Source organism: Lissotriton vulgaris, chromosome 12 (assembly GCF_964263255.1).
Source record: "Lissotriton vulgaris chromosome 12, aLisVul1.2, whole genome shotgun sequence".
Taxonomy (NCBI): domain Eukaryota; kingdom Metazoa; phylum Chordata; class Amphibia; order Caudata; family Salamandridae; genus Lissotriton; species Lissotriton vulgaris.
Genome location: NC_141700.1, coordinates 8,400,065 through 8,413,755, shown reverse-complemented (window position 1 = coordinate 8,413,755; position 13,691 = coordinate 8,400,065). Strand labels below are relative to the sequence as shown.

The 13,691-nt window shown below is 56.3% G+C and overlaps 1 protein-coding gene across 1 annotated transcript in view; it reads right to left on the bottom strand.

The window, feature by feature from the left end:
- Positions 1–13,691, bottom strand: part of CNN2 (calponin 2) — a 48,051-nt gene that overhangs the window by 21,863 nt on the left and 12,497 nt on the right. The window contains exons 4-5 of the mRNA XM_086946713.1: positions 6,923–6,989; positions 6,121–6,258 (exon numbers count right to left, since the gene is read on the bottom strand). Coding sequence (XP_086802839.1) covers positions 6,121–6,258; positions 6,923–6,989 — 205 coding nt within the window. The remainder of the gene's footprint in view (positions 1–6,120; positions 6,259–6,922; positions 6,990–13,691) is intronic.

The following is a 13,691-nucleotide window of genomic DNA, read 5'->3' as shown; positions in this document are numbered from 1 at the left end:
GGGTAAGCACTGGAGCAGGGTGAGGAGACTGGAGCAGGGTAAGGAGACTGGAGCAGGGTAAGGAGTGGAGCAGGGTAAGGACCGGAGCAGGGTAAGGAGACTGGAGCAGGGTAAGGAGACTGGAGCAGGGTAAGGAGACTGGAGCAGGGCAAGCACTGGAGCAGGGTGAGGAGACTGGAGTAGGGTAAGGAGACTGGAGCAGGGTAAGGAACGGAGCAGGGTAAGGAGACTGGAGCAGGGTAAGCACTGGAGCAGGGTAAGCACTGGAGCAGGGTAAGGAGACTGGAGCAGGGTAAGGAGACTGGAGCAGGGTAAGGAAGGTAAGGAGACTGGAGCAGGGTAAGGACTGGAGCAGGGCAAGGAGACTTGAGCAGGGTAAGCACTGGAGCAGGGTAAGCACTGGAGCAGGGTAAGGAGACTGGAGCAGGGTAAGGAGACTGGAGCAGGGTAAGGAGACTGGAGCAGGGTAAGCACTGGAGCAGGGTAAGCACTGGAGCACGGTAAGGACTGGGACTGGCGCACCGGCACAAGGTGCAATGCCTCTGATTGCAATGGGATATGGACGCCGCAGTGATGGCTTCGGTTCTGAGGGATGAAGTGACACAGGCTGGTGAGAGTCACTGCAGAGGCAAAGTTTGAAGACAAGCACAGACTAATCCTGTGATCAGCCGTACACATGACCCTGTGTGGGCACATGCTATGATCTGTCAGGCCTAGAGCAGTGCAAGGCTGCGCGCTTCACCCTCTCAGAACCAAAACAGTACAGGGCCCAGAGCAGTGCAGGACTGCGCGCTTCACCCTCTCAGAAGCAAAACAGTACAGGGCCCAGAGCAGTGCAGGGCTGCGCGCTTCACCCTCTCAGAAGCAAAACAGTACAGGGCCCAGAGCAGTGCAGAGCTGCGCGCTTCACCCTCTCCGAACCAAAACAGTACAGGGCCCAGAGCAGTGCAGTGCAGGGCTGCGCGCTTCACCCTCTCGGAAGCAAAACAGTACAGGGCCCAGAGCAGTGCAGGACTGCGCGCTTCACCCTCTCAGAAGCAAAACAGTACAGGGCTCAGAGCAGTGCAGGGCTGCGCGCTTCACCCTCTCAGAAGCAAAACAGTACAGGGCCCAGAGCAGTGCAGGGCTGCGCGCTTCACCCTCTCAGAACCAAAACAGTACAGGGCCCAGAGCAGCGCAGGACTGCGCGCTTCACCCTCTCAGAACCAAAACAGTACAGGGCCCAGTGCAGGACTGCGCGCTTCACCCTTTTAGAAGCAAAACAGTACAGGGCCCAGAGCAGCACAGGACTGCGCGCTTCACCCTTTTAGAAGCAAAATAGTACAGGGCCCAGAGCAGTGCAGGAGTGCGCACTTCACCCTCTCAGAAGCAAAACAGTACAGGACCCAGAGCAGCACAGGACTGCACGCTTCACCCTCTCAGAAGCAAAACAGTACAGGGCCCAGAGCAGTGCAGGACTGCGCGCTTCACCCTTTCAGAATCAAAACAGTACAGAGCCCAGAGCAGCGCAGGACTGCGCGCTTCACCCTCTCAGAACCAAAACAGTACAGGGCCCAGAGCAGTGCAGGACTGCGCACTTCACCCTCTCAGAAGCAAAACAGTACAGGGCTCAGAGCAGTGCAGGGCTGCGCGCTTCACCCTCTCAGAAGCAAAACAGTACAGAGCCCAGAGCAGCGCAGGACTGCGCGCTTCACCCTCTCAGAACCAAAACAGTACAGGACCCAGAGCAGCGCAGGACTGCGCACTTCACCCTCTCAGAAGCAAAACAGTACAGGGCCCAGAGCAGTGCAGGACTGCGCGCTTCACCCTCTCAGAAGCAAAACAGTATAGGGCCCAGAGCAGTGCAGGACTGTGCGCTTCACCCTCTCAGAAGCAAAACAGTACAGGGCCTAGAGCAGTGCAGGCCTGCGCGCTTCACCCTCTCAGAAGCAAAACAGTACAGGGCCCAGAGCAGTGCAGGACTGCGCGCTTCACCCTTTCAGAATCAAAACAGTACAGAGCCCAGAGCAGCGCAGGACTGCGCGCTTCACCCTCTCAGAACCAAAACAGTACAGGACCCAGAGCAGCGCAGGACTGCGCACTTCACCCTCTCAGAAGCAAAACAGTACAGGGCCCAGAGCAGTGCAGGACTGCGCGCTTCACCCTCTCAGAAGCAAAACAGTATAGGGCCCAGAGCAGTGCAGGACTGCGCGCTTCACCCTCTCAGAAGCAAAACAGTACAGGGCCTAGAGCAGTGCAGGCCTGCGCGCTTCACCCTCTCAGAAGCAAAACAGTACAGGGCCCAGAGCAGTGCAGGACTGCGCACTTCACCCTCTCAGAAGCAAAACAGTACAGAGCCCAGAGCAGCGCAGGACTGCGCGCTTCACCCTCTCAGAACCAAAACAGTACAGGACCCAGAGCAGCGCAGGACTGCGCACTTCACCCTCTCAGAAGCAAAACAGTACAGGGCCCAGAGCAGTGCAGGACTGCGCGCTTCACCCTCTCAGAATCAAAACAGTACAGAGCCCAGAGCAGCGCAGGACTGCGCGCTTCACCCTCTCAGAACCAAAACAGTACAGGACCCAGAGCAGCGCAGGACTGCGCACTTCACCCTCTCAGAAGCAAAACAGTACAGGGCCCAGATCAGCGCAGGACTGCGCGCTTCACCCTCTCAGAACCAAAACAGTACAGGACCCAGAGCAGCGCAGGACTGCGCACTTCACCCTTTTAGAAGCAAAACAGGACAGGGCCCAGAGCAGCGCAGGACTGCACGCTTCACCCTCTCAGAAGCAAAACAGTACAGGGCCCAGAGCAGTGCAGGACTGCGCGCTTCACCCTCTCAGAAGCAAAACAGTATAGGGCCCAGAGCAGTGCAGGACTGCGCACTTCACCCTCTCAGAAGCAAAACAGTACAGGGCCCAGAGCAGCGCAGGACTGCACGCTTCACCCTTTCAGAATCAAAACAGTACAGAGCCCAGAGCAGCGCAGGACTGCGCGCTGCACCCTCTCAGAACCAAAACAGTACAGGACCCAGAGCAGCGCAGGACTGCGCACTTCACCCTCTCAGAACCAAAACAGTACAGGACCCAGAGCAGCGCAGGACTGCGCACTTCACCCTCTCAGAAGCAAAACAGTACAGGGCTCAGAGCAGTGCAGGGCTGCGCGCTTCACCCTCTCAGAAGCAAAACAGTATAGGGCCCAGAGCAGTGCAGGACTGCGCGCTTCACCCTCTCAGAAGCAAAACAGTACAGGGCCTAGAGCAGTGCAGGCCTGCGCGCTTCACCCTCTCAGAAGCAAAACAGTACAGGGCCCAGAGCAGTGCAGGACTGCGCGCTTCACCCTTTCAGAATCAAAACAGTACAGAGCCCAGAGCAGCGCAGGACTGCGCGCTTCACCCTCTCAGAACCAAAACAGTACAGGACCCAGAGCAGCGCAGGACTGCGCACTTCACCCTCTCAGAACCAAAACAGTACAGGACCCAGAGCAGCGCAGGACTGCGCACTTCACCCTCTCAGAAGCAAAACAGTACAGGGCCCAGAGCAGTGCAGGACTGCGCGCTTCACCCTCTCAGAAGCAAAACAGTATAGGGCCCAGAGCAGTGCAGGACTGCGCGCTTCACCCTCTCAGAAGCAAAACAGTACAGGGCCTAGAGCAGTGCAGGCCTGCGCGCTTCACCCTCTCAGAAGCAAAACAGTACAGGGCCCAGAGCAGTGCAGGACTGCGCGCTTCACCCTTTCAGAATCAAAACAGTACAGAGCCCAGAGCAGCGCAGGACTGCGCGCTTCACCCTCTCAGAACCAAAACAGTACAGGACCCAGAGCAGCGCAGGACTGCGCGCTTCACCCTCTCAGAAGCAAAACAGTACAGGGCCCAGAGCAGTGCAGGACTGCGCGCTTCACCCTCTCAGAAGCAAAACAGTATAGGGCCCAGAGCAGTGCAGGACTGCGCGCTCCACCCTCTCAGAAGCAAAACAGTACAGGGCCTAGAGCAGTGCAGGCCTGCGCGCTTCACCCTCTCAGAAGCAAAACAGTACAGGGCCTAGAGCAGTGCAGGCCTGCGCGCTTCACCCTCTCAGAAGCAAAACAGTACAGGACCCAGAGCAGCGCAGGACTGCGCACTTCACCCTCTCAGAAGCAAAACAGTACAGGACCCAGAGCAGCACAGGACTGCACGCTTCACCCTCTCAGAAGCAAAACAGTACAGGGCCCAGAGCAGTGCAGGACTGCGTGCTTCACCCTCTCAGAATCAAAACAGTACAGAGCCCAGAGCAGCGCAGGACTGCGCGCTTCACCCTCTCAGAACCAAAACAGTACAGGACCCAGAGCAGCGCAGGACTGCGCACTTCACCCTCTCAGAAGCAAAACAGTACAGGGCCCAGAGCAGCGCAGGACTGCGCGCTGCACCCTCTCAGAACCAAAACAGTACAGGACCCAGAGCAGCGCAGGACTGCGCACTTCACCCTCTCAGAACCAAAACAGTACAGGACCCAGAGCAGCGCAGGGCTGCGCGCTTCACCCTCTCAGAAGCAAAACAGTACAGGGCCCAAAGCAGCGCAGGACTGCACGCTTCACCCTCTCAGAAGCAAAACAGTACAGGGCCCAGAGCAGTGCAGGACTGCGCACTTCACCCTTTTAGAAGCAAAACAGTACAGGGCCCAGAGCAGCGCATGACTGCGCACTTCACCCTCTCAGAAGCAAAACAGTACAGGACTCAGAGCAGCACAGGACTGCACGCTTCACCCTCTCAGAAGCAAAACAGTACAGGGCCCAGAGCAGTGCAGGACTGCGCGCTTCACCCTCTCAGAATCAAAACAGTACAGAGCCCAGAGCAGCGCAGGACTGCGCGCTTCACCCTCTCAGAACCAAAACAGTACAGGACCCAGAGCAGCGCAGGACTGCGCACTTCACCCTCTCAGAAGCAAAACAGTACAGGGCCCAGAGCAGTGCAGGACTGCACGCTTCACCCTCTCAGAAGCAAAACAGTACAGGGCCCAGAGCAGTGCAGGACTGCGCGCTTCACCCTCTCAGAAGCAAAACAGTACAGGACCCAGAGCAGCGCAGGACTGCGCACTTCACCCTCTCAGAAGCAAAAGAGTACAGGACCCAGAGCATCACAGGACTGCACGCTTCACCCTCTCAGAAGCAAAACAGTACAGGGCCCAGAGCAGTGCAGGACTGCGCGCTTCACCCTCTCAGAATCAAAACAGTACAGAGCCCAGAGCAGCGCAGGACTGCGCGCTTCACCCTCTCAGAACCAAAACAGTACAGGACCCAGAGCAGCGCAGGACTGCGCACTTCACCCTCTCAGAAGCAAAACAGTACAGGGCCCAGATCAGCGCAGGACTGCGCGCTTCACCCTCTCAGAACCAAAACAGTACAGGACCCAGAGCAGCGCAGGACTGCGCACTTCACCCTTTTAGAAGCAAAACAGGACAGGGCCCAGAGCAGCGCAGGACTGCACGCTTCACCCTCTCAGAAGCAAAACAGTACAGGGCCCAGAGCAGTGCAGGACTGCGCGCTTCACCCTCTCAGAAGCAAAACAGTATAGGGCCCAGAGCAGTGCAGGACTGCGCACTTCACCCTCTCAGAAGCAAAACAGTACAGGGCCCAGAGCAGCGCAGGACTGCGCGCTTCACCCTTTCAGAATCAAAACAGTACAGAGCCCAGAGCAGCGCAGGACTGCGCGCTGCACCCTCTCAGAACCAAAACAGTACAGGACCCAGAGCAGCGCAGGACTGCGCACTTCACCCTCTCAGAACCAAAACAGTACAGGGCTCAGAGCAGTGCAGGGCTGCGCGCTTCACCCTCTCAGAAGCAAAACAGTACAGGGCTCAGAGCAGTGCAGGGCTGCGCGCTTCACCCTCTCAGAACCAAAACAGTCAAGGGCCCAGAGCAGTGCAGGGCTGCGCGCTTCACCCTTTTAGAAGCAAAACAGTACAGGGCCCAGAGCAGCGCATGACTGCGCACTTCACCCTCTCAGAACCAAAACAGTACAGGGCCCAGAGCACGGATGAGTGCAGGGCCTCTAGAGTCTGGGACATGTAGGGGTGTCTACTGTGATCCCTAGGATTCAAGTGTTGTAGGGGAGATCTGGGGCCTGTCGAGTACAAAGCACAGGGCCAAGAGCTGCTGTCATTCTTACCTTGCCTGCAAGGGCCAGCAGAGTCACCTGCACCTGAGTCATGTTCCCATTCTCAAACAGGTCGTTGGCTTCGAAAAGGTCCACCGGGTTGAGGCCATACTGGACCATGGCCTTGATGAAGTTGGAGAGGTTCTCCAGCTGCAGAAGGGGGGGAAGGAAGAGCATGTGTGAGAGGCAGCTCCCCTCCAGCCTGGACCCACAGTGCAGAGAGGTACAAGCAGGGACATCTTAAGGATTTTGGGGGCCCTGGGCCAAACGTATTTTGGGCCCCCCCTGTTCGGAACAGCTTTAAATGTATGATCCAATTTCAGCTCTTACATACCCCCTCTGGCTAGGTCACTTAAAGTGCACAGGGACATTCGACCAAATTCTAAATGTGTTTACATCTCATCTTTGGGCATTTCTCAGCAAAATGTCTGTAATAGACTTTCACTCACAACCCACATAAAAGAAAGGAAAACAATTTAAAACTATCTGTTTAAGAATAATGCAAGCCCATCAGGGAAAGATTCCCTGCAGAACACAGCAGCTCTATCAGGGCCTCCCTTGAAAGGTTGGGTCCCTGGGCTAGTGCCCCCTTTACCCATGCCTTTAAACGTCTCTGGGTACAAGCTGTACACTATACTTTTACTTTCTCTTTAATGTATTCAGCCAGAATTGAACTGATAATAGAAAAGCATGCACAGCTGCTGGCTTGCATGCTTGCAATATCCATAATGGACACCTGGGGGCAGCCGTGTTCCATGCTTCTGATATTTGTGAAGTTGCCTCCCTCGTCCCCTCTCCTTCAGGCTGCTCTTACCTGAGGCCAGTTCTGGTTGGAGCGGTTTATCTTCCCAATGGACCCCGGTTTCAGCTTGTTCATGAGCCTGCAAGGGGCAGAAAAGACCGGCGTCAGTGATTGGTCACATACATGACAACAAGGAGGCGGTGCCAGGGCACCTCCATGACAACAAGGAGGCGGTGCCAGGGCACCTCCATGACAGCAAGGAGGCGGTGCCAGGGCACCTCCATGACAACAAGGAGGCGGTGCCAGGGCAGCAAGAAGGCGGTGCCAGGGCACCTCCATGACAACAAGGAGGCGGTGCCAGGGCAGCAAGAAGGCAGTGCCAGGGCACCTCCATGACAAGAGGCGGTGCCAGAGCACCTCCATGACAACAAAGAGGCGGTGCCAGGGCACCTCCATGACAACAAGGAGGCGGTGCCAGGGCACCTCCATGACAACAAGGAGGCGGTGCCAGGGCACCTCCATGACAGCAAGGAGGCGGTGCCAGGGAATCTCCATGACAACAAGGAGGCGGTGCCAGGGCACCTCCATGACAACAAGGAGGCGGTGCCAGGGCACCTCCATGACAACAAGGAGGCGGTGCCAGGGCACCTCCATGACAACAAGGAGGCGGTGCCAGGGCACCTCCATGACAGCAAGGAGGCGGTGCCAGGGCACCTCCATGACAACAAGGAGGCGGTGCCAGGGCACCTCCATGACAACAAGGAGGCGGTGCCAGGGCACCTCCATGACAACAAGGAGGCAAGGAGGCGGTGGCAGGGCACCTCCATGACAACAAGGAGGCGGTGCCAAGGCACCTCCATGACAACAAGGAGGCGGTGCCAGGGCACCTCCATGACAACAAGGAGGCGGTGCCAGGGCAGCAAGAAGGCAGTGCCAGGGCACCTCCATGACACCAAGGAGGCGGTGCCAGGGCACCTCCATGACAACAAGGTGGCAAGGAGGCGGTGCCAGGGCACCTCCATGACAACAAGGAGGCGGTGCCAGGGCACCTCCATGACAACAAGGAGGTGGTGCCAGGGCACCTCCATGACAACAAGGAGGCGGTGCCAGGGCACCTCCATGACAACAAGGAGGCGGTGATAGGGCACCAACATCCCAACAAGGAGGCGGTGCCAGGGCACCTCCATGACAACAAGGAGGCGGTGCCAGGGCAGCAAGAAGGCAGTGCCAGGGCAGCGTGCGTGGTTGTACTCACTCACACAGACTCGCACGCCTAAAAACACGCAGTACTCACACACAATCACCCAAAGGCGGGCAGTGCTCACACAGGTTCATCTGAGAGCAGAAAGTCCTTGGTCACGCAGACTGACTGACCACTCACAGGATTACCCAAAGGAGGGTTCATTCAATTCATGGCGTTTGTAGAGCACACAGCTGCCTGCGAAGGGGCGACTTGGCGCTACTCGGGATGTCTGGTTAATCCAAAGGTGGGCAGTACTCACCAGATCACCCAAAGGCAGACGCAGTGTCCTGCACAAATCGCATGAAGGCGGACTTCAGTCATGCAGGATCCCCTCGACCGTAAACAATCCTTCGAAGGAGTGAAGTCTTTCACCGAGGAAGATCTGAAACTGGCAGCGCTCGCGCAGTAAAGCAGGAGCAGTGGCGCGCAGTGCGTACAACACCACGGGATGGCGGGCAGCACTCACTCCCAAAGGATCCCTCAGAGAAGAGCGGCACTCACTCCCAGAGGATCCCTCAGAGAAGAGCAGCACTCACTCCCAAAGGATCCCTCAGAGAAGAGCAGTCCTCACTCCCGGAGAAAAGCAGCACTCACTCCCAAAGGATCCCTCAGAGAAGAGCAGCACTCACTCCCAAAGGATCCCTCAGAGAAGAGCAGCACCCACTCCCAAAGGATCCCTCAGAGAAGAGCAGTCCTCACTCCCGGAGAAAAGCAGCACTCACTCCCAAAGGATCCCTCAGAGAAGAGCAGCACTCACTCCCAAAGGATCCCTCAGAGAAGAGCAGTCCTCACTCCCGGAGAAAAGCAGCACTCACTCCCAAAGGATCCCTCAGAGAAGAGCAGCACTAACTCCCAAAGGATCCCTCAGAGAAGAGCAGCACTCACTCCCAAAGGATCCCTCCGAGAAGAGCAGCACTCACTCCCAGAGAAGAGCAGCACTCACTCCCAAAGGATCCCTCAGAGAAGAGCGGCACTCACTCCCAAAGGATCCCTCAGAGAAGAGCAGCACTCACTCCCAAAGGATCCCTCAGAGAAGAGCAGCAATCACTCCCAGAGAAGAGCAGCACTCACTCCCAGAGAAGAGCAGCACTCACTCCCAGAGAAGAGCAGCACTCACTCCCAAAGGATCCCTCAGAGAAGAGCAGCACTCACTCCCAGAGAAGAGCAGCACTCACTCCCAAAGGATCCATCAGAGAAGAGCGGCACTCACTCCCAGAGAAGAGCAGCACTCACTCCAAAAGGATCCCTCAGAGAAGAGCGGCACTCACTCCCAAAGGATCCCTCCGAGAAGAGCAGCACTCACTCCCAAAGGATTCCTCAGAGAAGAGCAGCACTCACTCCCAAAGGATCCCTCAGAGAAGAGCGGCACTCACTCCCAGAGAAGAGCAGCACTCACTCCCAGAGAAGAGCAGCACTCACTCCCAAAGGATCCCTCAGAGAAGAGCGGCACTCACTCCCAGAGAAGAGCAGCACTCACTCCCAGAGAAGAGCAGCACTCACTCCCAGAGAAGAGCAGCACTCACTCCCAGAGAAGAGCAGCACTCACTCCCAAAGGATCCCTCAGAGAAGAGCGGCACTCACGAAGAGCAGCACTCACTCCCAAAGGATTCCTCAGAGAAGAGCAGCACTCACTCCCAAAGGATCCCTCAGAGAAGAGCGGCACTCACTCCCAGAGAAGAGCAGCACTCACTCCCAGAGAAGAGCAGCACTCACTCCCAGAGAAGAGCAGCACTCACTCCCAGAGAAGAGCAGCACTCACTCCCAAAGGATCCCTCAGAGAAGAGCAGCACTCACTCACAAAGGATCCCTCAGAGAAGAGCAGCACTCACTCACAAAGGATCCCTCAGAGAAGAGCAGCACTCACTCCCAGAGAAGAGCAGCACTCACTCCCAAAGGATCTCTCAGAGAAGAGCGGCACTCACTCCCAAAGGATACCTCAGAGAAGAGCGGCACTCACTCCCAGAGAAGAGCAGCACTCACTCCCAGAGAAGAGCAGCACTCACTCCCAGAGAAGAGCAGCACTAACTCCCAAAGGATCTCTCAGAGAAGAGCGGCACTCACTCCGAAAGGATACCTCAGAGAAGAGCGGCACTCACTCCCAAAGGATCCCTCAGAGAAGAGCAGCACTCACTCCCAGAGAAGAGCAACACTCACTCCCAGAGAAGAGCAACACTCACTCCCAGAGAAGAGCAACACTCACTCCAGCACTCACTCCCAGAGAAGAGCAACACTCACTCCCAGAGAAGAGCAACACTCACTCCCAGAGAAGAGCAACACTCACTCCCAGAGAAGAGCAGCACTCACTCCCAAAGGATCTATCAGAGAAGAGCGGCACTCACTCCCAAAGGATCCCTCAGAGAAGAGCAGCACTCACTCCCAAAGGATCTCTCAGAGAAGAGTGGCACTCACTCCCAAAGGATCCATCAGAGAAGAGCAGCACTCACTCCCTGAGAAGAGCAGCACTCACTCCCAGAGAAGAGCAGCACTCACTCCCAGAGAAGAGCAGCACTCACTCCCAGAGAAGAGCAGCACTCACTCCCAGAGAAGAGCAGCACTCACTCCCAGAGAAGAGCAGCACTCACTCCCAGAGAAGAGCAGCACTCACTCCCAGAGAAGAGCAGCACTCACTCCCAGAGAAGAGCAGCACTCACTCCCAGAGAAGAGCAGCACTCACTCCCAGAGAAGAGCAGCACTCACTCCCAGAGAAGAGCAGCACTCACTCCCAGAGAAGAGCAGCACTCACTCCCAGAGAAGAGCAACACTCACTCCCAGAGAAGAGCAACACTCACTCCCAGAGAAGAGCAACACTCACTCCAGCACTCACTCCCAGAGAAGAGCAACACTCACTCCCAGAGAAGAGCAGCACTAACTCCCAAAGGATCTCTCAGAGAAGAGCGGCACTCACTCCGAAAGGATACCTCAGAGAAGAGCGGCACTCACTCCCAAAGGATCCCTCAGAGAAGAGCAGCACTCACTCCCAGAGAAGAGCAACACTCACTCCCAGAGAAGAGCAACACTCACTCCCAGAGAAGAGCAACACTCACTCCAGCACTCACTCCCAGAGAAGAGCAACACTCACTCCCAGAGAAGAGCAACACTCACTCCCAGAGAAGAGCAACACTCACTCCCAGAGAAGAGCAACACTCACTCCCAAAGGATCTATCAGAGAAGAGCGGCACTCACTCCCAAAGGATCCCTCAGAGAAGAGCAGCACTCACTCCCAAAGGATCCATCAGAGAAGAGCAGCACTCACTCCCAGAGAAGAGCAGCACTCACTCCCAGAGAAGAGCAGCACTCACTCCCAGAGAAGAGCAGCACTCACTCCCAGAGAAGAGCAGCACTCACTCCCAGAGAAGAGCAGCACTCACTCCCAGAGAAGAGCAGCACTCACTCCCAGAGAAGAGCAGCACTCACTCCCAGAGAAGAGCAGCACTCACTCCCAGAGAAGAGCAGCACTCACTCCCAGAGAAGAGCAGCACTCACTCCCAGAGAAGAGCAGCACTCACTCCCAGAGAAGAGCAGCACTCACTCCCTGAGAAGAGCAGCACTCACTCCCTGAGAAGAGCAGCACTCACTCCCAGAGAAGAGCAGCACTCACTCCCAGAGAAGAGCAGCACTCACTCCCAGAGAAGAGCAGCACTCACTCCCAGAGAAGAGCAGCACTCACTCCCAGAGAAGAGCAGCACTCACTCCCAGAGAAGAGCAGCACTCACTCCCAGAGAAGAGCAGCACTCACTCCCAGAGAAGAGCAGCACTCACTCCCAGAGAAGAGCAGCACTCACTCCCAGAGAAGAGCAGCACTCACTCCCAGAGAAGAGCAGCACTCACTCCCAAAGGATCCATCAGAGAAGAGCAGCACTCACTCCTAGAGAAGAGCAGCACTCACTCCCAAAGGATCCCTCAGAGAAGAGCAGCACTCACTCCCAGAGAAGAGCAGCACTCACTCCCAGAGAAGAGCAGCACTCACTCCCAGAGAAGAGCAGCACTCACTCCCAGAGAAGAGCAGCACTCACTCCCAGAGAAGAGCAGCACTCACTCCCAGAGAAGAGCAGCACTCACTCCCAAAGGATCCCTCAGAGAAGAGCAGCACTCACTCACAAAGGATCCCTCAGAGAAGAGCGGCACTCACTCCCAGAGAAGAGCAGCACTCACTCCCAAAGGATCTCTCAGAGAAGAGCAGCACTCACTCCCAAAGGATCCCTCAGAGAAGAGCAGCACTCACTCCCAGAGAAGAGCAACACTCACTCCCAGAGAAGAGCAACACTCACTCCCAGAGAAGAGCAACACTCACTCCCAAAGGATCCATCAGAGAAGAGCGGCACTCACTCCCAAAGGATCCCTCAGAGAAGAGCAGCACTCACTCCCAAAGCATCTCTCAGAGAAGAGCGGCACTCACTCCCAAAGGATAGCTCAGAGAAGAGCGGCACTCACTCCCAAAGGATCCCTCAGAGAAGAGCAGCACTCACTCCCAAAGCATCTCTCAGAGAAGAGCGGCACTCACTCCCAAAGGATACCTCAGAGAAGAGCGGCACTCACTCCCAAAGGATCCCTCAGAGAAGAGCAGCACTCACTCCCAGAGAAGAGCAGCACTCACTCCCAGAGAAGAGCAGCACTCACTCCCAGAGAAGAGCAGCACTCACTCCCAGAGAAGAGCAGCACTCACTCCCAGAGAAGAGCAGCACTCACTCCCAAAGGGTCTCTCAGAGAAGAGCGGCACTCACTCCCAAAGGATACCTCAGAGAAGAGCGGCACTCACTCCCAAAGGATCCCTCAGAGAAGAGCAGCACTCACTCCCAGAGAAGAGCAGCACTCACTCCCAGAGAAGAGCAACACTCACTCCCAGAGAAGAGCAGCACTCACTCCCAAAGGATCCATCAGAGAAGAGCGGCACTCACTCCCAAAGGATCCCTCAGAGAAGAGCAGCACTCACTCCCAACGCATCTCTCAGAGAAGAGCGGCACTCACTCCCAAAGGATACCTCAGAGAAGAGCGGCACTCACTCCCAAAGGATCCCTCAGAGAAGAGCAGCACTCACTCCCAGAGAAGAGCAGCACTCACTCCCAGAGAAGAGCAAAACTCACTCCCAGAGAAGAGCAAAACTCACTCCCAGAGAAGAGCAACACTCACTCCCAGAGAAGAGCAACACTCACTCCCAGAGAAGAGCAACACTCACTCCCAGAGAAGAGCAGCACTCACTCCCAGAGAAGAGCAACACTCACTCCCAGAGAAGAGCAACACTCACTCCCAGAGAAGAGCAGCACTCACTCCCAAAAGGATCCATCAGAGAAGAGCAGCACTCACTCCCAGAGAAGAGCAACACTCACTCCCAGAGAAGAGCAACACTCACTCCCAGAGAAGAGCAACACTCACTCCCAGAGAAGAGCAGCACTCACTCCCAAAGGATCCATCAGAGAAGAGCGGCACTCACTCCCAAAGGATCCCTCAGAGAAGAGCAGCACTCACTCCAAAAGCATCTCTCAGAGAAGAGCGGCACTCACTCCCAAAGGATACCTCAGAGAAGAGCGGCACTCACTCCCAAAGGATCCCTCAGAGAAGAGCAGCACTCACTCCCAGAGAAGAGCAACACTCACTCCCAGA